This window comes from Hypanus sabinus, chromosome 11 (genome assembly GCF_030144855.1).
Source record: "Hypanus sabinus isolate sHypSab1 chromosome 11, sHypSab1.hap1, whole genome shotgun sequence".
In the NCBI taxonomy this organism is placed as follows: domain Eukaryota; kingdom Metazoa; phylum Chordata; class Chondrichthyes; order Myliobatiformes; family Dasyatidae; genus Hypanus; species Hypanus sabinus.
Genome location: NC_082716.1, coordinates 69,799,267 through 69,825,664, shown reverse-complemented (window position 1 = coordinate 69,825,664; position 26,398 = coordinate 69,799,267). Strand labels below are relative to the sequence as shown.

The 26,398-nt window shown below is 40.0% G+C and overlaps 1 protein-coding gene across 1 annotated transcript in view; it reads left to right on the top strand.

Moving 5' to 3' along the window:
• Window positions 1-26,398, top strand: part of nr5a2 (nuclear receptor subfamily 5, group A, member 2) — a 183,414-nt gene that overhangs the window by 112,755 nt on the left and 44,261 nt on the right. The window contains exon 7 of the mRNA XM_059984676.1: window positions 6,191-6,338. Coding sequence (XP_059840659.1) covers window positions 6,191-6,338 — 148 coding nt within the window. The remainder of the gene's footprint in view (window positions 1-6,190; window positions 6,339-26,398) is intronic.

Genomic DNA, 26,398 nt, shown 5'->3' with positions numbered 1-26,398 from the left:
CTTATCAACTACATCTTTCTGAACGTTGTGGAGATCTGGCTGTACCGTTCTGTTTGCTTCATTATTTGAAGAGTGGCAAATGTGAATTATTAGTTATTAAACATGAGTTTCCTAACTCCACCTGTCTGATAAAAATCTTTCTTCCTCCTACAATGATCACTCATAGCTGAGGTACTATTGCATGCATCAGGCCTTCAGCCCTGAGGAGTCACTAATCAGAGTGTTTGGAGTAGAGCTTCATATTGTGTGATTTGTGTAGTCATACAATTGAGATGGAATGTGACATTTCATATAATATAAACATAAAGATACAAGCACTGTTCTATAGTGCTGCCACGTGTGCTAATGAACTGTACAGCCTTCAAGTCATTGTCCTTGATAAGATCTTACCCCTAGAGATCAAAAACCTACAAGTCACTTCTGTGTTTCCAGAGCATTACAAAAAATACAGCTATAAAAATGTGACACTCTCATACCACTCTTTAAGGTAATTAAAGAAAGCTGCAGTTTAAATTACTGGCCGTGACAGGCATGTTCTTTTCTTACTTAATCAATAGTTCTTGAGGAAGTTTTCTGCATCACCAGCACAATTTCTACCACAGGCTTTTGTTTGTTAGCTAGTCTGCACATAATGCTAGGTTTGATATATTGTGTGTGACATTAGAAAAGCAGCCAAAGGCTAAATAAAAGGAATAACAATTTTTGTCTTGTTGCATTGTCTGCTGCAGAATGTTATTAGTGTTTTGATTGGTATCATAACAGCAGGCTATTTATAATTAAGGCCTAATGCTTTGATGCTTATTCACAAGAGCCTGAGGGATTTTAAAAGCTTTGATGCTTCTCTGTAAGGTATTGCAGCACTATAGCTTAAGATCGCTGTTTTCATATATATTAAGTTTTTTTTTAATTCTAATAAATAAGTCAACACAGCTTTAAATTTAAGTTGATATGTCTTGAGAAGTTTTCCTGCCTGAGCACAAAGCCACAGTGTCATTTAATCAGTTTACATGTTTGCAAATCTTTATTTTATACATCAATGAGATAACAGAGATTGAGCAATTAGGGAAGTTTTTGATTCACCATGCAACAGGCAGATTCAATTCTTTCTTTAAGAAAATATTTTGAGATATTGCTTGGCAAAGTAAATCAACTCACTGCTGAATGAAGTATTTAACCATTTTGCCCACACTTGAGTTCCACTGATACCTGCTATGACAGCAGGGAAAAGCGATACATAACTTTTTTTGTGCCATCATTGATGGAACGACTACAAATAAATAATCGATATTAGTCTTGATTAGATATGCAGGTGAGACTGAGGCAATTATGATAGGCCTTTAGACAAATAGGTCTAGGCATATAGTACAGGCCTTTGTCCACAAAGAACATCTCTGCTAAAGGACCAGTAAACTTAGTAACTTGGTTTAGTAAACTTGATAACTTAAGGGACTACCATCATTACTCGAAAACAAAACATTTTCAAGATTCCATTGTAGCATCTGATTTGACAGCAGTGGTTCTAGTCTGGGGATACATTGTACCACGGAGCTTCATTTCTAATGTTAACGTGACCATTCATCTTGGAAACACTCAAGATTATGTCCCCATTCTTTCTCCTGTAGATAAGAGAAACTGCTGCTCACAGAAAAGAGAAACACTTCATACCTCTTCCATCTCATTGTACATCTGTTCCGATTGGGCATCATATTATTACAACATTTCAAATGTGATTTGACTGGTGACTAAGTATTTAAATAAATATCTTGCTCAACTTTCTCGATCTTCCCAGTGATTCTTCAAAATTGTGAATTCAAAAATTTCCCTTCCTTCTGCTAAGTACTTTCTTCTCAAAATCAATACTTTGGATCAAATAGCTAATTAACCTTCTGCATAAGAGCTTTTTTAATTTGATGTGAAAAGCCTGGCTGACTGATGAATGTACACCAAACATGCCGTGTATAAATTCATCCCTGCACACCCTTTGCTGCTATGTGTATGGCAGGTAAGCAGAGTTTGTGCAGATTTAAAGTAGCCCCAGTCTATTTTCTTTACAACGAAAGGATCCTTTGAGATAGTACCAATTTGCTACTCTTGCCATAGTTTTCCCTGAGTAAGCCTCCCTCTGCCAAACATTAGTACTCAATTTACATTGATGCTGGGGAGCTGCAACTGCTTTCTCGACTGCCAGATTACAAGTGTTGCACTTCTGTGGTATTTGCATACTTTGATTAATGAACATCTGGTATTCCTCAGTCATTGGGGAAAAGCTCGATGCCAAACAGTTCATTATCTTCCATTATTTTACACCCTATTAAAATGACAGGCTTCAACAAGCATCTCCCGACAAAGTTAGATTATTAGGAAGCACTTGTTCGTATAACATTACTCTCCCTTTGCTATTGTTCCAAGTAATTCCAATTGATGTTAATGCAACATCTGATTGTACATTGTACGCCCAAACAACACTGGACATGCTGAATAGGTCTGAATATGTAATTTAAATAGACTTACTATGAAGACTGCTGGAAATCTAGTTGTGAAATGAATGTTTCACACCACTTTTCTGATATTTCTCAACAGGACTAACAGTAAGTTCACAAACTTGCAAATCCCAAACCTCCAGGTTTGGAAGGCTGCTCTTTGTTGATGATGTCCAGTCCTTATAATCAACCTTGTACTCCGCTTTGAGTTTGGTGTTGGAATGCAGAGCTGACAAGCGTTTAGACCTAGTGCTTGGACAACAGGCCTGTTAAAGTGAAATGCTTTCAAGGGAGAGGGTAAATAATATACTGTATGTAAATGAACTTGTATTTTAATTAAACAACTTTAAATTAAAAATATTAGAAATTATTAAATCGTGAACAGGATTGACAGTTTGGTGTCAACCCTGTTCAAGATCTGGTGATATGACTTAGCAGCCTGTCAAAGCTTTAGATTTGAATCCTTATCAGCATTTATATCTTTCAAGTCAACATTGGCTGATCTGGAGAAAATAAGTTTGTACTTGCCTTGTGACAAGTGTGATCACCTCGCTACAGTTGGAGTCACAGAGAGATACAGCACAGAAACAGCCCCCTTGCACCAAGTCCACCACAGTAGTCAACCACCATCAATATTTGTCTTTCACTAATCCCTTTATTTTTTGCTCTCCCCAAAGATTCTACAACTTACTTACATAATGGGGCTGCTCATTGTGGCCAAATTACCTCCCAACATGCATAGCTTTGGGATGTGGGAGGAAACTGGAGCACTCGAAAATAACCTATGCGGCCACAGAGATAAAGTGCAAACTCTATACAAGAAGCATTTGAGGTCATAATTGAACCTAGACTTGCACACTGTGAGACAGCGACTCTGCTCACAGTGCCATCCGTCAGACCCATTCTCTTATAAAGCGTATTAGACGTTTAATGATCTTTCATGGGTGGAGAGAACAGGAGCTCCCTGAATACAGAACACTTTGACGCTAAGGGATAAAAGAAGCTGAGTACATTATTTTTTACATTTACTGTAATTTGTATTTTTGAAATAGTAATTGAATTTCATGTTGAATATAAGCTGGAATCATGAAAGACCATATTTCCACAGTATCCCATTGATCTGTTCGGTTCAAGAGTGAATGCAATGGCATGTGCATTAAGATTGTGTAGAGTTTACTTGCAATATCTGGGCCTGTATTAATCATTCTGATCCAAGCTAGAGCAAGAAAACAAATGTTGTATTTAGCCTCAGCAGCTGGAGACCAAGGTTGGTTGGTGAAACCAGTCTTGATTCCCACTGAGTGTGAGAGAGAGGGAGAGGGGGAGAGAGAGAGAGAGAGAGAGAGAGAGAGAGGGGGAGAGAGAGAGAGAGAGAGAGAGAGAGAGAGAGAGAGAGAGAGAGAGAGAGAGAGAGAGAGAGAGAGAGAGAGAGAGAGAGAGAGTGAGAGAGAGAGAGAGAGAGAGAGAGAGAGAGAGAGAGAGAGAGAGAGAGAGAGAGAGAGAGAGAGAGAGAGTGAGTGTGTTCAGTGAGAACAGGTCCAAATGCCTCCATAGTTGAATACCCCAAGAACACAATGGGGTTAATTACAACATCCTCTCTTCACACAATTGCCAGAGATCACAACTACCCTCCAACCTGCACATCTCTCTCTTCAAGACTCTAGATACAAAAGATCTGAATTCTTTTATGTTTTTTATTAAAATTATTCATGGATATAAAAATAGCTCATCAACACTGATTTGGAAGGAAACTGCTTTTCACCGATAGACTAAAATGTTGTGCTTAATAACAAGAACACTATCTGGCATATTTTATATTTAATTTTTATTGAATTATTTTTTCTCCTCTCACATTCCAAGTATGTTTATTCTTTAACATCTTTTAGACGTCTCTGGGCCATGTAGAAACTAGGAAGAGGATAAGCAGGAGAAATAATCTTAGGTCACAGCCAGCAGTGAAAGGGGATTTGGAATCATTTCTTTTGCTTCTGTGCCCCCACCACCACTCCATAAGAGTATCTGGGGACCCTTTGTCTGTATATTTTATACTGGCTATGTCTGTTGAGTGGAGTGAATTTTATGGCACCAATTTCCATACTTCTATTATAGTATCACAATGTGTAATCATTATTTATATGGTACAATAGAGGTGTTTTGCACTTCTATCCCAATCAAGAAAACTAACACTGAGTAAATCCAATTTACAGCACTTTGCCTAACACAGTTCGATAAATATGGGTACTTGAAAGATAATAAGTGGCAAATATATACTGTACATAGAGAGAGTGCCTGACTGGATTGCTCCATTAAAGACCTAGTGCAGATTAAATGAGCTGAATTGTCTTCCCCTGTACTGTACTGTACTGTACTGGACATATTTCTAACAGTTACACTACACGTGAGCTAGCTCCTGTCTTAACATTATCCATTCCATTCTATATATCTTTAAATTCCTCTAATTATGTATGATTTTCATTTCAATCACTCCATATGGTATAAATTTCAAGACAAACCTTAACTATATATATATATTTAACTGTGACTAAGATTATTGTTTCTGCGAGTGTTCCTTAAGCCATTGAATGAAGGAACCTACAGGTACAATTACAGTTCTTGAGTTGTTACCAAACATGGATAGTGAGCATCCTTGTTACGTTGGCTCAGATTTAATACAGCCACATTGTAAACCTGGTTAAGAATGAGTGACGCCACAGGAGGTCACATTCAATTACTTGTAACTGATTCTAACACTAAGCCCACTCTGCCTGAAGCACTCATGTAGCATCATTAACATACTTTTCAGCACAATTAAATTGATATAATTTGATTGACGCCTTTGGGTGACAGTTTCACTGACATAATTATTTATACTGATCCATTGTAGGAAAAAGAGCTGGAACCATCGAAAATTCTCCAGGCTTGCAGTTAAAACTAAAGATTCTACTCATCATATTTACTCAATAAAAAATTCCAGTCTGCCTTGTTTTTAATTGCAAATCCTGCTCCAGGGACTGGCTCACTTGCTTAAGAGGCAGCAATGTTCCATTCACCACTGAACATACTGCAGTCAATTATGGTAATGAATTGTCAATAAATATAAAAATTTAATATAGTCGGCTCTGAGTGAGTGGCAGATATGGACTTGCCTCACAGACAAATTTGCTACTGCTGCAAATATTAAGTGCACCTGAAAGAGCTGCTGGCAAGCGGACAAGTCTGTAAGGACCTACAGCACAGCTTAGGGAGTTAAGGAAGCCCCTAGGTAGGTTCCACGTGATGCCATCTCACTATGCACTTTGAGTCGTCATCTACCTGAACATTACTAAATACTTCACAGTTTTTGGATCAAAGGCCTAAATCAAGAATAAATTAGAGGATACTTCAGAATTTTTTAGCAAACACCATTTTCTAGTGAGCTTCTGCTTTGCTGCATATTTGCTGTTGATTGCTTGGATTAAATAAGGGTTGTGGGAAACCATCACATTAGATGGGTTGGCTTTGGTCTGTATCCTTTATTAATCTGTTTTCCATTGTTAAACCACAAAGCTCACAAGCAAGCACTTATCTCCTGGCTTAGAAGTTAAACCGCATTTTATTATCGATGTGATCACATCTTAAGTTGAAGCAGGGAATATAAAAATTATTCGTTGGAATAAAATTGCCATAATAAATTATAAATTTTAATGATCAATTTGTTTTCTGTTCTCCAGGTGGATTTCTCAGTGATTGCCTCACAGGCCGGGAGCACTCTCAATAATCTCATGAGTCATGCTCAGGAGCTTGTGGTGAAACTTCGTTCATTACAGCTCGACCAGCGAGAGTTTGTGTGCCTCAAGTTCCTGGTGCTCTTCAGTCTTGGTAAGTACCTCATCCCGTAAAATTTTAATCAGATGTCAATGCACTTGACCTATTAGTTGGACTTTTCGAACAAAGGTGCACTGTCTCTTGGTTTAAAACTTGAAAGGCAGTGTGGGAAGTAATAATACAGGAAGATGTTTATCATGTTTGCAGACATGTTGATGTTTTGGCTGCTTGTTAGAGAAAACCAAAATACTGCAGCTGCTGGAAATCTGAAACAAAAAAAGAAATACTGGGGATGCTCAGTAGGTTAGCTAGAGAGAGAGAAAACAAGTTAATATTTCAGGCCTCTGGTATACTAGACTCCCACACAGCTGACTGGTGGTATTGAGGAAGTCTGGCTCTTGGGTAGGTCAAATGCCAGTGAATAAAATTGAACTTCTCCACTTCAAAGTAACAAAGCATTATATTGCTCTCATTTATAGTGGGAATCAATGAAACAGACAGAAGGTGATTGGAAATGGGACATAAAGGCTTGCACGATTGTTTAACAGCAATGTGGATAGGACTTACTTTTCTCTTGAAAAAAAAATGAGCTGAACAATTTTTCTGTGAAAATATTTCTGGCAAGCATTTTTCTATAGAATCCGCAACATATCCTTAGTTATTGTAAATGGGAGATGTACTGTAAATGGATGTTGCTCTCTAACTAGGAATAAAATGTTATAACCTAAGAGAAAATAAAAGAATATTTCAGACAGGGATAGATCAAGCGGCCCCTCAAACCTGCTCCATCATTCTGTAAAGTTATGGCTGGTCTACATTTGGGTTCAGCTCCACTTCCTGACCAATTTTCGCCATAAACCTCAACGGTTGTTCAAAAATAAATATTGAATATATTTAATGCTTTGGCTTCAACTTTGGCCGTGACAGTAAAACTCCAAAGATTAATGACTTCTTGAAAAGACATATTTGTAGTAGTTAGCACAATGCTTTACAGTCCCAGCGAATCGTGGTTCAATTCCCTCCACTTCCTCTAAAGACTTTGTATATTCTCCCCATGACTACACTGGTTTTCTCCAGATGTTGTGGTTTTCTCCTACAGTCCAAAGGCAGTGGTAGGTTAATTGGTCATTGTAAATTGACCTATGATTAGGCTAGGATTAAATCAGAGGATTGCTGGGTGGCATGGCTCAAAGGGCTGGAAGGGCCTATTCCCCACTGGATCTCAGTAAATAATTAAATACATTGCTTAAGTGAGCAAGCACTTACTCTAAAGCCCGAGCTATAATTCCCTCATGAAAGAAAACATTATCTTAGCATAATAGGTAAATCCCTCAAAATCTTAAAATGTTTTAATGAGATCACCTTTAAATCTTCCAAATTCTAACCTGCTCAGTATTTCCTTGTAATGAAATCAATCCAGTGAGTCTCCTCTGTGTGTCATTCAAACGTTCATTCTCCCTTCACATTGGTGAGCAAAATCTGAGCAGTGTGTGAAACATTCAAATGATCCATTGCAAATTAATCTAGCTCAAAGTAAATCAGTCAATTCTCAACTTGAAAAAGATACATGCAAATCCATGGGCAGTTTTATTTTCTTTACATTCAATGGGTACTATGATGGCCATTGATCAGAAAGATAATATGTCTAGTTAATTATTGTTAGCCAATGTACTGTGGTGACATCAGTACAGGTTTAATACACAATTAACAGCAGTAATGTCATCACATTCACCACCTAAAAAATTTTCAAGTCAATAAATGTAAATCCAAATGAAAATTCTGTTAAGTAATTTCTAGAATTAGGTATTGCTTCTGCTTTGAAGGTTTGCTGACAGTACGATGAGTTTAATTTATTCTCATCAATAAAGGATAAGTTTGAGTGGATACAGGGGCAGGGAGTTCCCTGTACTTTGCCATGCTGGTCATAGCTATATTGTCTGTGTACTTAGGACAGTTGGGCAGATAGCCATCAGAGGGAAGGATACTCCTATCGAAGTGTTTCAATCGATTTTTGGGGGTGAGTGGATATAAAATACGAATATTATATTTCCATGCCAGCTGGGAGTTGGGCCAAAGGAGAGCCCAAAGGAAGCTAGAAGGAACATGGAAAATTTGCTTAGGTTCTCTGCAGAGGTGAACCAATTCACCATTGTTCCAGCAGTATTATTTGCTGGTGTACATTTTAGAAAATGGACGACCTAAGATTGAACTAGTACTGATTGCACTTTATTTTGGAAGTTCTATAGTTAAGTTACAGATTTTGGAGGATTAGTGGCAATGGAGAGCATTTGACTGGACATATGTAAGTTGATGACTTTCCTTAACTGGTTGGATAGTTTTACTTACGGTTGGGATCATCCTTCTGGGGCAGAAATGAAGAGAGTTTGTTCCTCACTTTTATGAGCACCTTGGCTGATTCAGAGCTGGAACCAGAATCTAAATGCCGATGTGGAATCCTTTCTCATTTGTGCATACGTGTATGGATTCAAGTCAGTGGAACCGAGTTTCAGAAGCAGAATGGAACGCACAGCTGGGTTTAAATGTGCTTAGTTTGTACTGATGGCCAAACACTTCTTTCTCTCCTTTTCCCTGATTTATTGTTATCTTCCAGTTATCCAAAATAAATTCAATTACATTTAGGAAGGGTGGTAAATATCCGGCAACTTGGATGTTGTATTTTGGACTTCAACTACATTATTTTGGTCATAAAATTGACATTCGTATGTCACCATTCTCGTTGCAAACTGTGTTCCATTTACATTTAAGTCAACATGGCATCAATTTTTATTTTACATCTTTTCCTTCGGCAACTATTCATGGGGTCTTTATTGTTTGAATTCCAGTTCATCTAGAGTGCAGTGATGGGAAGACCTTGAATTCTGGTCTTTCCTTTGTGGTGGGAACATGGCAGTTACAAGAAGAAAATGGATACTCCCCATAGTCAATATTCAACTCAGGAGCTATGCATTGAACCTGGGCTTCTGAAGCTGTGAAGCTGTACCTCTACTAGCTCCACAAGTATCTGTCACAGCTGGAACAGAAAATCATGTGTTGTGAAGTTGTATCAATAAAACCTGACAAAAAAACAACACATAATCCATCAGATGGTTAATAGTCATAGTTCCACCACAGCCGCCTCAAGTGTGGTATGCAATGGCTTTAACTCTCGGGTTAGGTGTGACTGATCTGACGGGGACAAACCTTCTCAACACCAGCCAATCAAAATCTCAGTTCTTGTTTGAGAGTTCCAGTGATAAGGTATTCTGGCAAAGGACAAATGCTCCTGTAAGACCTCAAGGGCATTCTGGGCAGACTTCTGCCAGACTGACTGGCTAGGGGTATTGGTTTACACAAGCATTTCTAAAAGTGATGTGTAGGATGCAACGGAATAGAATATTGTATAAAATGTGGCCAAACACATTCTTCACATTACCTTAGTGCTTTCACATCTGGGGTCTAAACCTAGATGTATCTGAAATCATCAGGGTAAGGGATGTGTGGGAGTGCACCAACACATTTTTCTTTGATCTGTACTGCACCCAACAGGAAATTCTGACAAAGTTGTGTTTCCCAGGTAAATGGACATTGATGGTGAACTATGGTGATGTTGGCTTGGATTGGTAGAGAGACTTTAACAGAGTATCCCCCACACACGATGGTCATGTGGTACAAGATTAGTCTGAAGAGAGAAATCTATAGCTGAATATGACGGTGCTACTCCTCCAAGGTCCCGATTGTCCGCAGACCTCAGCTCCCCTGCAGTGGAGGAGGCAACTTTGTTTGGGGAAAGTCTGCCTCTTTTGTTTCAAGATTGTGGCTCCCGACATTCTGGAGCAAAGTGTCTTGCTGTTCGTTGTTGCAGCTTCCCAGATCTGGGTCCATCACTGCTGTTGGTCTGAGTACCTTTGGCCCATCTCAGCCATGCCTCGTCAATGGTGTGTTAGCAGTATCACCCATTTCTCCTCACACTTTCCTGTTTGTTTCTCCATCATTAACCTCCCAAGGGGAGATTCCAGATGTCTATTACTGCCCTTGACTACTTGGAATATTGGTACCTTTGGGTCTGCAAGCTTTTGTTTTATTCTGGCCATCCCAGCTCTGGATGGCTCTCCCCATCCTCCACGTCCTCTAGACTGAGTTCAGTGGTAACTTCCAGGTGTTCACACTCAATGCCGGCGCATTGCTCTGCATCCTCCTCCACCAGTGCGTATTCCTCCTTGACATCACGTGATGGTGGTTGCTGCAGTTCAGTCCTCCTTTGGAGCAAGTATGGCTGCCGCCCTTTCCTGTCTCCACGGCTGAGTATAGCTATGATAGTGTCATATAGATTGACAACTGGACAAGTTCATTCTCATCTGACCTAGTCTCATTTGCCCACATTGGGCCTCTATCCCTATCTTATCCATTTACCCCTCCAAGTGCCTTTTTAATGTTAATGTGCCTGCCTCAGCACCTCATTGGGTTGCTCATTCTCCATGCAGACCACCCCACCCCCCCAGTGAAAAAGTTGACCCTCAGCTTCCTTGTAACTCCTGTGAAGTTGGATAGGTTTTTAGGAGGTGACCAAGTTGCTATATCTAGCTTTCGTCCTGTAGCTTGGGCAGACTATTGCTTTACAGGTGGTCATTTTGTGCCCAGGCTTGCTGTACTGTGGGCTGCCCCTGGTGTACCTCATACCCACAGCTCATGCCTGTTGAGAAGCATCATGCCTGTGAGTGATGTTTCCAGTCTTTACCTTCAGCTTTATCTAATTACCCTTTATGTTGGACCAGCCGCCACACATCTCTTAATCATAAGCACCTCCACAACAGGTATCCAGAGGTTGAACATATTTGATCAGGTTTTACTCCTTCTTTTGTGGGATGGTGAGGGAGGATTTTACTGTGTATCATACCTAGGTACTTCTTTACTTTTCCCTTCTGTCAAAAACACTGATACCCTTCCACTTTGCTGAAGTACTTGCTCCTAGTGAAGTCTTAAGGGACAAAGATCTCTTCAGATTTGAACCCACTCGCCTTTCAGCTTCTTCATAAAAATGCGCCAGTCCCATGGCACTTTGGAGTCTGCAAACTTCATGCGCAATCACATAACGTTTCCACAGTCTGTGCCCTAGTAGTCAAATAGTTCTGACAGACGTGGCTCCTGATTGTGACAAAAACTTAAATCAGTGAAAGATTGCAGAAGAAGCTTCAAAATAAACGAAGAATTAAATTTCTAGTCTGGAAAGGCGTTTCACTCATGCTCCATTCATTATCCACACTGGATGGAAAGCAGATAAGAGAAATGACCAGGTATTGATCCAATCCATCTACACATTCTTTACTTAATCAAATATTTAGGTGGAATACTGATGTGCATCTGGCATAGAAGCAACGTAGAATCAGGTCTCAGCAGTCCATCAGCATCTGTTGTCCACTTCATCTTAAATAGGCATTGTTATAAAACAGAAATAAAAAGCATATCAAGGATAAAGCATATATCATCAAATTTGAGTATCAGTAACTGTGCAGTTGGCAAGCATAAGCTTCTAGATGATTTGCCAAGGAACTGTGCCTGCAGAATATTAATGCAAGACCCAATGATTTGCAAGAGGATTCATGATATCTCAAATCTTGGTGATTCATTGTTTTTGCAACAGTTTTTTTTTAATATCAACTCCATTCATAGCCTGTGGCCTTTTGTTGTAAAGTCAGCATTTATTGCCAATCCTTAATTCTTCTGAAAAGCAATCTCAGATGACAACTGAGTCACCATAATGATGGGTCTGGAGTTACACTATATAAGCCAAAGTATGCAGAAATGGAACACTAGGCAATTTCCTTTCCTGAAGGAGACTGGCGAGCCAGATAGTTGTTTTGTTCAACAACCTGTTGTTTTCCATTCACTATTATTGATGCCAGTTGTCTTATAGAAACAGAAAACCTACAGCACCATACAAGCCTTTTGACCCACAAAGCTGTGCCGAACATGTCCTTACCTTAGGCTTACCCATAGCCTTCTGTTTTTCTAAGTTCCATGAACCCATCCAGGAGTCTCTTAAAGACCCTATTGTTTCCGCCTCCACCACCTTCACTGGCAGCCCATTCCACGCACTCACCACTCTCTGCGTAAAAAAACTTATCCCTGACATCTACTTCCAAGCACCTTAAAACTATGCCCTCGTGTGTTAGCCATTTCAACCCTGGGAAAAAGCCTCTGACTATCCACACAATCAATGCCTCTCATCATCTTATACACCTCTGTCAGGTTACCTCTCATACTCCATCGCTCCAAGGAGAAAAGGCCAAGTTCACTCAACCTATTCTCATAAGGCATGCTCCCCAATCCAGGCAACATGCTATTTTTATTTAAATACTTGAATTTAATTTGGCCACTACTGTGGTGGTAATTGAACTTGTGACTCCAGTAAATTGTCCAGTCCTCCAGATACCAGTTCAATAATTGATCTGATTGTTAACTTGACTCTGGTGTCAGTGTCACTATCATTTTTCATCACAGTATAAGCAATAATGTAAACAACATTTTATTAATAAAATGTATTAAAGGCACTTTATCCAAAACCACAATAGTATCACATAGATTATTTCATTAATAGTCTGTTTAACAAGTGGGTCCTGATGAAGGGTCTCGGCCCAAAATGTTGACAGCATTTCTCCCTATAGATGCTGCCTGGCCTGCTGTGTTCCACCAGCATTTTGTGTGTGTTGTTATATACACATGTGTGCAAATGTTCCAGAATCCTGTAAAGTAGTCAGTGTTGTTAATTAAAAAAGACTCCACAGACAGCAATCGGAGAAGTAAGTATCTTGGATTGCTTTAGCACTTCACTGCTTATGCTTGCCAGCTGCATCTACCCTGCACCGTTACTGATATTCAAATCAGGTAACATACCCTGTGATATGTCACAAAATAAACCTTAAAGAAATGTGGTAACTTCATTCTGTGAATGTAAAGTCATATCCGTTTTGAAAGAAATTAAATTTATTGCTGAATAATATCAAAGTACATGGGCTCTGCAAGTTACCAAAACTATTCGATCCTCTTCCAGCAATCTTATTAGAGTTGAAATAAGCTGCAGAATAAAACTTGCTTGGTACGTGGTTCATGAACACTTGGGGAGATGAGTACCACCCACCACCCCCCCACCAAACCGCACTCTCCAAAAGATATTGCTTTTTGTCCCTCAAAACTCTGTGATGGAAGGAATGCATCCTGGTCGCAGGAAGATTAATTAATTGAAATTGTGCATAAAAGTGTTAAAACAAAGGAGGCAAATCATTGAGTTAGGCTTTGAATATCATCTGCTGTAGTGAATGGTTGGTCTGTGGACCAGCATCAATTTGGGCAGAGCTCTGACAGAGTGAGGTTTCATTAAATGGGTACCGGGATGACTAAAGCACAGTATTTCATGTAATTCAGGTAAAGTGACTTTTTCATGGACTGGTCAATGATTGGTCATAGGCCAATGCACACACCTGACAGACTACATGTGCAGGATGAATGCCTCAAGTTTTAAAGGTCATTTGCTCTTGCACTGAATGATAAATATTTATGTCAGAAGCACAGCGTTCTCTGCCATATTATTGATGGTACAGATTTACCTTTTAACAAGACTGCTTATAGTGAAGGCATTGACTTTAGCTTATCATCCACATAGTAAATATGCATACGATGCAAGGGACACGCTGAAACATGAACTGCAGCTGTTTGTTATTTGGTCTGATTGTGGTTTACAAGATAGTTTGCATTCATACACTGCATTTCCATGGAGGATTAATCATATCAGAACAATTTAAATAAATGTAACTGTGGTGCTCGGCACACAATGTAGTTAACTGTTAAATCAGTCATGCACCTATTGTTGGCTGTGCCAGAAAGTGTCACACTGATTTTGGCATCCATTTAGCACGATGTCAACAATAAGGATTGACAATGTAAAGACTTTCCTCCTGAAACCCTCATGTATTGGTGAAAGTATTTCTGACTCTTAGTTTTGGGATCCCTGCAGGTCCGAAATTTCAAGGCATGAAGGACCAGTAAGTCAGTTGCAAATTTGCTGCTGAATTAAGCCTATTTTAAATCTAAAAGCAATAACTAGAAACTGTTTATTTCTTGATTGTGTCTACCATGGAAACCACACTGAAGAGGTCGGCTTCATACGTGAATGCTAGACAGATCTATCAGAACTTAATTCTACTTTTATATCTTACACTTTCAGTGCCACTTAGCTCTGTTTTTGCACACAGAAGGCTGCTGAAATTTGTTTCAGAATACATTCTTTAGAAATATCAATTTTTTTGAAATATCTTGTACTCAATATTTAAATTCTATTAATTAAGAAATTACTGGAGATCTGTGTAAGAGACATTTTATTTTCAAACTGTAAAGATTATGTTTCAAATACATATCCTATTACTGTGTTCTTTAAGTACCACACGACTCCATTCCCTTTACTACAAAACCTCTGATTAACAGCCATCAGCTGTGTGGCTGGACTCCAAGTGGATGTAAATTATTTAGATGCATCTCATTTTTTTTTATTCATTACCATGATATGGGCAAGGTCAGCATTTATTGCTCATCCCTAACTGCTCTGGCGGAGTGATAGTGCGTACATTTTTTTGAACCGATGTGCTTTATGTACTCCCTCAAAATCAAGGTGGGGAGATCTGGATTTTGACCCAGCGGACTGAAGAAATTGGCAAGAGGATTGTTACATTTCTAACTCAGGATGGTATGCAGCTTAGGGGGGTGGAGGGGTGGAATTTGCAAATAGTGGCCTTCCTATACACTTGCTGTCCTCAACCTTCTAGTTGTTAGATCCAGGAGCTGTTTTCAAAGCTGGTTTAGCAAGGTACTATAGATTTATCCACACCAAACTATGGTGGAAGGAGGGAATGTTTCAAGTGGTAGAATAAGTGTTAATTTAAAGCACTTTATTTTTACCTGGGTGGTATTGACTTACTTGGCTGCAACAAATGACAAACCATTCTCTAGAGCTGTGCCTTAACCTGATAAGAGGATCTCAGCGCTCTCCACCTCCTGTATGGATGTTGTTGGACCCACTGAATTCCTCCTGCTGTTTGTTCTTTCTATTCTGGAAGGCTTTGAAGAGAGGGGAGGCGAGGCACAAACTGCCCAACTCCTAGCAGCCACATTATTCATATGGCTTTAAGGCTCCATTTTTTGTTTGTTGAAGATCAGGGGGTTGTGGTTTAGCTTTCTCAGTTGGAGATGGCCACTGCTTGGCCTTTGTAACCATTGTATTTGCATTGTTTCTGAGTACTAGCACCTGTAAAGTGGATACTATTGGATGAACATTGCCATTTTGACCTGTACACTGGAAAGGTCATCATTGTTGAAACTAAGGATGTTTATAAAATTACCGTAGGTGGCCCAGTGGCATGGCGGTTAGTGTAAAATGACTACAGCGCTAATTACCAGGGTTCAATTACACCGCTGTCTGTAAGAAATTCTTACGTTCTCCTCGTGACCACAGGGGTTTCTTCCAGGTGCTCTGGTTTTCTGCCATGTGTGATGTACGGGTTAGAGTTAGTAAGTTGTGAGCATGCTACGATACCGCTGGAAACATGGCAACACTTGCGGCTGCCCCAGCACATCCCTGGACATGTTGACACAAACAACACTTTTCACTGTATGCTTCGATGTTTCAATGTACATGTAAAAATAAAACAAATCTGTCCTTAATCAATCTCTCTTTTCATTGATTGCTTAATTGGCAACTTCCAGGTATAGTAGGATGACAATAATAACCTCCTCTGTTGCCTGTGGGATCTTTTGTCACTTAGCACTCATCTGTTGGGTGCTACTTTTGCAGTCTAATCCACATGTAAAACCATAGAGCCATAGAAAACCTACAGCACAATACAGGCCTTTCGGCCCACAAGGTTGTGCTGAGCATGTCCCTACCCTAGAAATTACTAGTCTTAACCCATAGCCCTCTATTTTTCTAAGCTCCATGTACCTATCCAAAAGTCTCTTAAAAGACCCTATCGTGTCCGTTGCCAGCAGCCCATTCCAAGCACTCTCCACTCTCTGCGTAAAAAACTTACCCCTGACATCTCCTCTGTACCTACTTCCCAGCACCTTAAACCTGTGTCTTTTTGTGGCAACCATTTCAGCCCTGGGGAAAAGCCTCTGACTATCCACACGATCAACACCTCTCAACATCTTATACATCTCTATCAGGTCACCTCTCATCCTCCGTCACTCCAAAGAGAAAAGGCCGAGTTCACTCAACCTATCCTCATAAGACATGCTCCCCAATCCAGGCCACATCCTTGTAAATCTCCTTTGCACCCTTTCTATCGCTTCCACATCCTTCCTGTAGTGAGGCGACCAAAACTGAGCACAGTACTCCAAGTGGGGTCTGACAGGGGTCCTATATAGCTGCAACATTATCTCTTAGCTCCCAAATTCAGTTCCATGATTAATGAAGGCCAATACACCATACGCCTTCTTAACCACTGAGTCAACCTGCGCAGCTGCTTTGAGCGTCCTATGTCCCAGAACAGATCCCTGAGGCACTCCACTGGTGACCAACCTCCATGCAGAATATGACCTGTCTACAACCACTCTTTGCTTTTAGTGGGCAAGCCAGTTCTCGATCCACAAAGCAATGTCCCCTTGGATCCCATGCCTCCTTACTTTCTCAATAAGCCTTGCATGGGGTACCTTATCAAATGCCTTGCTGAAATCCATATAAACTACATCTAGTAATCAATTGGCCAAGTAAACTCATCCCTTCTGCCTACACAATGTCCTAAATCCTCACTTCCATTTTCCTCATATTCATGTGCCTATCTAAATACCTCTTAAAAGTCTCTCGTGTTTCTGCCTTTACCACATACCAGGCACCCACCGTTCTCTGTGTTAAAAACATGCCCCTCCTTATTACCCCCTCTCACCTTAAATGCATGCCCTCCGGTATTAGATATTTCAAGCTTTAGAAAAGGATTTTGTTTGTCTACTCTGTCTATGATCTCATAATCTTATAAACCTCTGTCAGATCTGTCAGATCTCCCCTCAGCCTCCACCCCCCTGATAAAGCAACACAAGTTTGTGCAACCTCTCATTACAGCACATAGGCTTTGGAGAGGGTGCAGAAGAGTTCTATCAGGATGATAATCCGCCTTGACCATCCTATCCACCTACGTGGTCACTTTCAGGCAGCTATGAAATTATACCCCAAGATCCATCTGCTCATCAGCAGAGATAAAAGTCTTGCCCTTAACAGTGTACTGTACCTTTGCATTTGACATACCAAGGTCCAGGATTATCTCTGGTTCTCTTTGAACAACATTAGCTACTCACCAGTCCTCCGGGGTCTCACCAGTGATTAGAGAGGACATGAAGATATTGGTCAAAACCCCAGCAATCTCTTGCCTCTCTCAATAACCTGGGCCATATGCTCTGGGGACTTATCCACCTTCATGCTCTTTAAGAGACTGAACACTACTTCCTGCTTTACCTCAAAATACCCTAGCTTATTAATGCTCTCATCAATGATTTCCCTATCCTCCACATCCTTTTTGGTAAATACTGATGTGAAGTACTAATTATGGTCCTCACTCACATCCTCTGCTTCCAACCAAATGTTTCCCCTTTATCCTAGAGTGGTCCTACCATCTGCCTACTTTTCCCTTGCTCTTGATGTTTATATAGGATGCACTGAGATTCTCTTTAATCCTTCTTGCCAAGGACTTTTCATGGCCCCTCCTGGCTTTCCTAACTCTCTTCTTGAGTTCTTTTCTGGTGTCCTTCTAATCCTCAAGGACCTTGTTTGATTTCTAGCTTCCTATGCTTTACATACATTTCATTTTTCTTTTGAACTAAATTCATCATGTCTATCAGCATCCTCTAACCTTGCCATTCTTGTCCTTCCTTCTGACTGGAACATACCTGTCCTGTACTCTCTGCAGTTGTTCCTTAAACACCCTCCATGTGTCAGATGTGGACTTGCCCAAAAACAGCTGTTCCCAATTAACTCTCCCTTGTTCCTGCCTAATACTCCCAATAGACTAATACTGCTCCAATAGACTACAAGGTCCATACTTAGCCTATCTGTAGCTGACTTAAAACTTAAGGAGTTGCTGTCACTGTTCCCTAGCTGCTCAGCTGCTGAAAAGTTGGTCACCTGTCCAGGCTCAATACCCAACACCAAATACAGTACAGCCCTTCCTCTTGTTGGGTTAACTACATATTGATTTAAGAATACCCCCACCCCGGATAAATCTAACACTTCCTGCCCCATCTGAACCCCTTGCACTCAGAAGGTTTCAGTTTATATTAGGGAAGTTGAAATTCCACATGACAACAACCCTATTGTTTTTACACCTTTCCTTAAACTGCCTGAAAATCTGTCCAATGTCCCAGTGGTTATTGGGAGGGGTCTGTAGTATGATCCCATCAGAGATGGCATCCTTCCTATTTTTGAGTTCTACCCAGAATACAGTATTGTGCAAAAGTCTAAGGCACATCTATATAGCCAGGGAGCCTGATACTTTTGCATATTACTGTAGTCATTTTACGTATTGCATTGTACTGCTGCAACAAAAAAACAAACCCTGACTCTGACATGGGTCTCTAATATAATCTGGGAGGTGGGGAATCATGGTTGGGAAAAGGGGAAGGGAGAGGGGAAGAAGCAGGAAGCACCAGAGAGAGATTCTGTAATGATCAATAAACCAATTGTTTGGAATTATATGACCTTGCCTGGTGTCTCGGGGCTAGGTATGTCTGCAAACACACCCGCCCACCCCTAGCACTCCTTCTCTGCCAGCTGTCACACACCCCTCCCATGGCACTCCACTGTCGCCATTTTCACCATACTTCACTCCCACCAGATTTACAAACTCTCTCTCTCTGCTTCATGTTGACAAATACAGTGCTGTGCAGTACTGCATCTGCACTCCGAGTATGACCACATTAGTAAAAGTTTCATCTGAGGCACTTTCAGCATCCCAAATGGTCCTCAGTACTTCTAGCACCAGCTCCAGTTCCTTGACTTTGTCAGTCAGGACCTGAACCTGGATGTACTTCCTGAAGATGTTGTCGTCAGGGAGACTATTAGGTACCCTGCAATCCCGCACCTTACTGTAGGAGCATTCCATTGCCTTAACTACCATCCTCTACCTTTGCCTCTTCTCAAGCTTAATTTCTAGTCTCAGCCTGTTGTCACCAAAGCCTATTAAGCAAAACTCTGACCATATAAACCCTACTTCTTTTTATTGACCCTTGCTAAGTTACCAATAAGCCAAGAAACCTCCCACTCCAAAGACAAGTCCTTACAGGCTCCATTCACTTTTAAAATGGGTGCATAAACATCACAAGGAACTGTCCCCAACTCATTCTGTGATCTCAAGCTCCACATACAAGTCCCGACAGACTCTATTCACTTTTTAAAATTGATGTGTAGAGTCAACAAGCAACTCTCTAGTGTTCATGGGTTCATGGACTGTTCAGAAGCCTGATGGTAGAGAGGGTGGAGCTGTTCCTAAAACATTGGCCGCAGTCTTCCTTCATGGTGGTAATGGGAAGAGGGCTATCCTAGATGGTGAGGATGCCATCTTCAATCTTTTAAAAATGTTCTTTGCTGCCACTAAGCAAATTTCACAACATATGTCAGTGATAATAAACCTGATTCTGATTTATCTCCAGCTGCTTTTCTAATTTGAAAACCATGTCCTACTCTCTACTCAGATTCCGCTAAGCTGATCTTTGTGGTGGCCGTTGGTAACCCATCCTGCACTCCTGCTTCTGCCAAGAATTTTGCAAAAACTGGAGCACTAATCCATCCATCAAGAGAAAATGGTAGTTGGTAGTCATAAGGGAATTATCTCATACATATTAAGCCTCCCAGGGCTACCTACATATAAAATGTAACTATTTTACAGTGACACTATGCTTTTTGCTCCCTCGTTTCCCTTATAAGAATTCTTCAGTTGGATGTTCAGTTTTGTTGCTAGTTGGTGGATTCTCTCTTCCCTCCCCTCCCATCGGGCAAAAGATACAAAATCCTGAAGGCAGGTTCTACTATGTTGAAGGACATTTCACACTGCTATGAGACTTTTGAACAGACCTTTTGTATGATAGGGTGGACTCTTGACCTCTCAGTATGCCTTGTTATGATCTTTATGTTTACCTGCACTACACTTTCTTTCTAGCTTTAACATTGTTCTCCATTGTTATTATTCTCCTCAGTGCACTGTGAAATGATTTGATCTGTATGAAGTGTACAAGACAAGTGATTCACTGTTTTTTGGTACATGTAACAATTATAAACTAATACCAATACCAAAGGATGTCAGTGATGCACCTCAGCTGTCACCCTGGCATCAACCTACATTGGGAAAACCTATCATAATGCTTTCACTCTGCAGATTTACTGATGACTTTGGAACCCATTCATTATTTTGCTGCTATAGTTTGAATCAACTCAATGGTCAGCCAGGCCACTTTGGAGTTCATCACACCATATTTTAACATAGTCCAGGATGGATAAAGACAGTCTATTTCCTTTTCCAAAGGACATTAGTGCCCAGCTGGGTTTCTACAACAATCTAGTAATTTCAAGGATACAATTTTTGTTGCTAAGTGTTTAATTCTAGATAATTTCATTCATCTTATCTAAACTTCTTAATAGCCGTGCTCTTGCCTCAGCATAACTTGCCCCTCTGGGGCCATCGCAGGCTGAGTAAACCCTTGTGCTTCCATAGTTGTAATCCATCTGGCAGATACTCACATTAATATGGGAAAGGCCACAGTTTTCTCTCCTCCACCGTCAGATTTCTGAATGGACCATGAAACCATAAACACTACCTCACATTTGGCTCTCTTTTGACTCTACTTATTTTTTATATTTTTTATTGCAACTTATGGTAATTTTTTAAGTATAATACTGCACTGCTGCCACAAAACAACAAATATTACGACATGTCAGTGATAATTCACCTGATTCTGAACTACTAGAAGATGCAAGCCTAGCTATCTGGTCATTAAGGGACTGCAAAAGAAGGCAGGTGACTATCCATAATCGCCTCTTTGCAGATCCCATGTACAAGGCAATATCTCTCTGTCAGAGCTGAGAATGCTGGTCCTGTTCTTTTGGTAGGACTCCTTACAAGTTGCCTGTGATGCAGAAGAAATTCCCAGGATGGTTAGTAGATCTCTCATTTTTTCATGTTCGATTAGCAAAGAGAAGTTGAGTATCCTTATCCTTGCTGAGCAATTCATTGCACTAACTGGCCTGGATATGGAATTAACTGAAGTGCTGTGTTCAAGAGTGTTTGCTCTTAGCAGGGAGGCAATTATCACTCTGTGCATTATTCAACAGGTAGGTATGCGGAAAATTACAGATGTCAGCAACAAGACACAGTGTATATGTTTTATAGGCTCACTTCTATCATCCTCACTAAAACCAAGGTTATGTTACTAAGCTCCTTGAGAATGTTTTGCTGATCCATAAATGATTGCCTGCTTTATAACATTTCATGGATGAGAATGTTGTGGATAAAATAACTTCTAACTCTGGTTGCTTACCTTTAATCGGGATGTTATTGGGATAAGTAGGGGTCTACTGGTACTTGAACAACCGCAGGAGGTATGTGCTAAGTTCACCTCTATGCTGCTAAATGGTGGAACTTCTTTCATCTGTTACGTACCCCGTAACTGGGTCACTTACCAGCAAAGATAGAGAGGTCCGTTGAAGTCTGATGGTACTATTTTTAATAGTATTTATTGATAAAAATACACAAAATAATATCAATGCAAACATACAGATAATATATGTCGTCAATACTAAGTCTAAAAGCGCGGGTATAATAATAATCAATAAGAAATAGCTCTATCGTTGTCTAGGGGATAATGTATTGTCCGATGGAAATATAACAGTCACTTTTAGTTCGTTCAAGCTGCAGTGTATTGGTTGGAGAGAAAGATGGGTTAAAACTTGCCCATTCCTTTTATGATGTCAATCCTTCGAGAGTCGTTGAGAGTTGATTTCCCCGTTGTTAGCTAAAAACAGTTCTTCCGTGGTAAAGGCACACCGATTCCGGGGCAAATGGAAACGGACGCACGTGGCCTTCCCACCGGCTTTTGCTATTACGGGATCGCTAGCGTTTCTTCTGGTGCGTCTGAGGGGCTGTTCCAACTGACCCTCTTTTATCCTGACTCACAGGGTCTCAGATGTCAATCAGGTTGAGATGATGCAATCTCTCCACCAACCTCCCCCTTGGTTCATTGCCTGGGGGCTTCGATGCATCGTACAGGATGCAATACACAAGTCCGTCTCCAAGAGACAATAGCCGGTATCCATGGGTCCGCCTCTCGGAGGCCAGGACACATTCCACTCTTTGTGAATTCTGCATGTCTTTCTCTCATTTCCTGGGTCTCTTGAACTGACTTAATAGTGATCTTGTGATTCTCACAAAGGAGGGGGCTACCCCGCACCCTTCGGCCCCTCAGAGCTGTGGGACATTCATAAAACATCTTGCACATGGAAAGCCAACAGGAGATCTGTACAGGCTTCCAGAAAAAGTAACATCTGTACAGCTAAGATGAAAAGTTGGCCAAAAGCTTTACTCTCTATTCATCCACTTTCCTCAGAAGAATATGGACATCCACATTCTTTACAGGTGTAAGCTTTGTAGGTACCATGCTATGCTTGATCAAGGCCACAGAGGATTAGTACCTTAAAGTACCCAACATGCAGTGAGGTATTGCAATTGTGAATCCCAGAGCTCATACATGTATAAATGTTTTGTGTGTAAAATCCAACCTTGCCTCTGTTATCCCTTGACAAAGTGGAAGTTCTCAAATTGGCAGGTCCCAAGCTTTGCATAAGAACAGGAGAAGTAAGAACAGAAGTTAACCATCAAGCTTCCACCCTCGTTCCAGCGATTTGTGGCAAATCTTCTACCTGAGAACAATCCCCTTAACATCAAAACTTTGGTCTGAGGTTATTGTTCTGACCTGACAGAAAGAAAATAAAATCTCCTTTCACAAAGCTGTTTAAAATTCACACTGAGAACTGACCAATATTAATCAAGGAGACAAACTCATTTGTTTCAAAGGAATGCAATACACCAACATAGTTGGTCTCAGGAATGGAAAGTAAATTCAGTTAAGACCACATATCAGAAAAATTGTTAATATTGATTGTGACATTCTCAGAATTAGATTGTGTGAAGAGATTTTGTAATAGCAAGTCATATTCCTCCCTGTGGATAATTGTAAAATTATTATTCATTTAGAGAACATAGTGTGGCAAGGCTGCTGTTCTAAGACAAACTACAAACTACATGGTTTTGCCCTAAGCTTTGTGGGCAAAACAGCATGTTGTTAGAGCAAATTATATTTTTTGGATGATTTAATCTTAACTGCTTTTTGGACAAAATCTACCCAGAATTAAATAACAGTCTGATTTGTTGGTTCAACCGTTATTTCATAGCATGTGTTATTCAAATACAATTTTTTTTCAAATATCCAGTTTTGGAGTTTGCTTTGACTATGCTTGCAAATTATTGAGGCCATGATCTACAGTGGAGTGACATTTGGGGCAAAGGACAGCTGCCAACAAACGCTACTGGGTGATGACCTGGTGTGAACTTGGGAGAAGGTTGGTACAGTCAATGTACATAAGGATGGTAGGATGAACTATCAGAGATGATCGCTGATAGGAAAGTGAAAATTATTATATTTGAGTCCTGTCTGAAATGCAAATAATAGACAGAATTATTTATATGTGAATGTTTTATATTAATGTTAGGAGAGAAAAATTAAGTTGGTTTGAGCATGCAGTCCAAGACGATATACACATAAGCTACACAGATATTTTTGCATGGCAACCATCTATCAAAATGGAAAGTCAGAGAACCTCTGGTTTGAAGGAAACATAATTTGCCTTACTATGTGACTTTTCAAATCACACACTGGTTGCATGCGAACAATATACTGTACTCGTGAAATGAGCTGGGAAAACCCGATCAGATGACATCTTTGACCTTGTCTTAGTTCCTGGTCAGGGAAGCTAAAAAAGTAAGTACAAGTTAATAGAGTTTTAATCCAGTACATGTGCAGCTTTAATGGGTAAAACAGTTAGGGCTTGTGCTAATGGAACTTGGCAGAGGAGATAAGCGACGATTTGTCACTGGCTGCATTTGACTGGGTGCCTGTAAAATGAAGTGCCAATAAAGAGGAGTTTAGACATTACTTGACCCATGTTCTCTTTACTCAGCAGCTTGTCTTTACACTGAACACAATCTGCAACAAGCACCAAGTGACTGGCACCACATTACAATCACTGTCAAGCCTTAGATAAATGTAGTTCATTTTAAAATGAAGGGTTTATCAATGGGCAAATAATTGCTGAGCACTATTGATTCCCTGCATCTCACTCAGCCTGGGACATCAGGGTTTGCTGAAATGGTAAACATTTAATCAGCATGCATGTCAAACAATGGACTCCATTCAACTGCCGCAAACCAGTGTAAAGAAAGACCAAGATAGTTTAAACACCACCATGACCTGACCTGACAATTCATATTTAATCTGCTCTGTCTACATGTTATATGGTGCAGCAGAGGATATGTTTTTTGCTTTTCCTGCCTGATAACAGAAGCTTTAGCAAACTGACACTGCTGCCTTGTGGATTGTTTCAAAGACATTCTACACAAAGCTTGATGATATTTACTGAACACAAATGGGGGTGGGGGGCTGATAATATTTGTGGAGTCTTGACACGGCTTGATGTCCCAAACCAACCAAAAGGTCAGGCCATTGTAATTGTAAATCTGAGTGCCCTCGCCCCTGTATCGTGTCGCCACTTAGTTTGGCTTCTGATGCATAGCGTGTCCAAGCGTTTTTCTATACCTTGTAGACTCGGGTCATAGTACACTGTAAATCCTAACATTGTATAAAGTATGCTGAGAGATTATCCTGAAGCAAATATAAAGGTAATAGCTAATTAAAACAATGATTGAATATTGGCACATTGCATTTTAAATTCTGTTCAGTTAGAATTCAAGATCATCTTAGACACAAGATAGACTGTGGCTGTTAACATTTGTGGAGCACAAGGTTGGTGTGTATTCCGGTTTTCTTTTTCAATGACATTAGAGAGCATTAAGCCCTGTCTGAGCCGTGCAAGAAGTGATGCACGTATGCACCAAACTAAGTAGAAAAGAGATGAAAGTTTCCTCTGCTACAAGGTCTAGTAGAAGGATTTTTCTGCCACAAAGTCTAGTATACATTGTAGGTAGTTTTCCAAATAGATGGTTTACAATTTCATTACCCACTTTACACAGATAGAATATTCACTCACACAGTTAGAAATAAAATTTATCCAGCGGTTGTTGAAATTATTATCGTTTCCAGTCACAGTGGTGAATTCAACTGATGTTTTTGAAGGAAATACCACAGAAACGATATTGATAAATGAGCAATCTGTTATCAAATCGAATTACCTCTCACTGAAAAGAGCAGTTCTGCTGGCTGGAATGATAATTTATGCAACTTTATATTGTTATTCTAACAAGGATAACCCTAGCAGTTGTAATTATGTAGACCAACATTAGAGCTGAGTACGATTTTTACACAAAGCATTCATATTAAAGAGCAATGAATTTTCAAAGAATACCATTGAACATTGATTAAAAGCAGCATAATTCATATTCACTAATGGCTTAAATCTGCCTAGATTAGCAACAAGATGAACATCAGAATCAGGTTTATTATTACCATATTATATGACATGAAATCCGTTGTTTTGCAGCAGCAATACAGTGCAAAGACTTAAAATTGCTAAAAATTACAAAATAAATAAATAGTGTTAAAAAAGGAATAATGAGGTAGTGTTTCTATTGAATTCCCAGAAATAATAACCTAATTAACCACAAATACTATCAGCTGTCAAAATTGATGTTCATTTCTTTATAATGTGCATACAAGGGAATCTGTGGTTACATACTCCAGAGACAAGAGAACACTGTTTGCAAATTACCATTTCTTAAATATATGAAATAATTTTAAATTCTGTAAAGATTGATTAACATTCAGTAGCTGTGACGGTTCGATATTTACACCTCTGAGAGTTA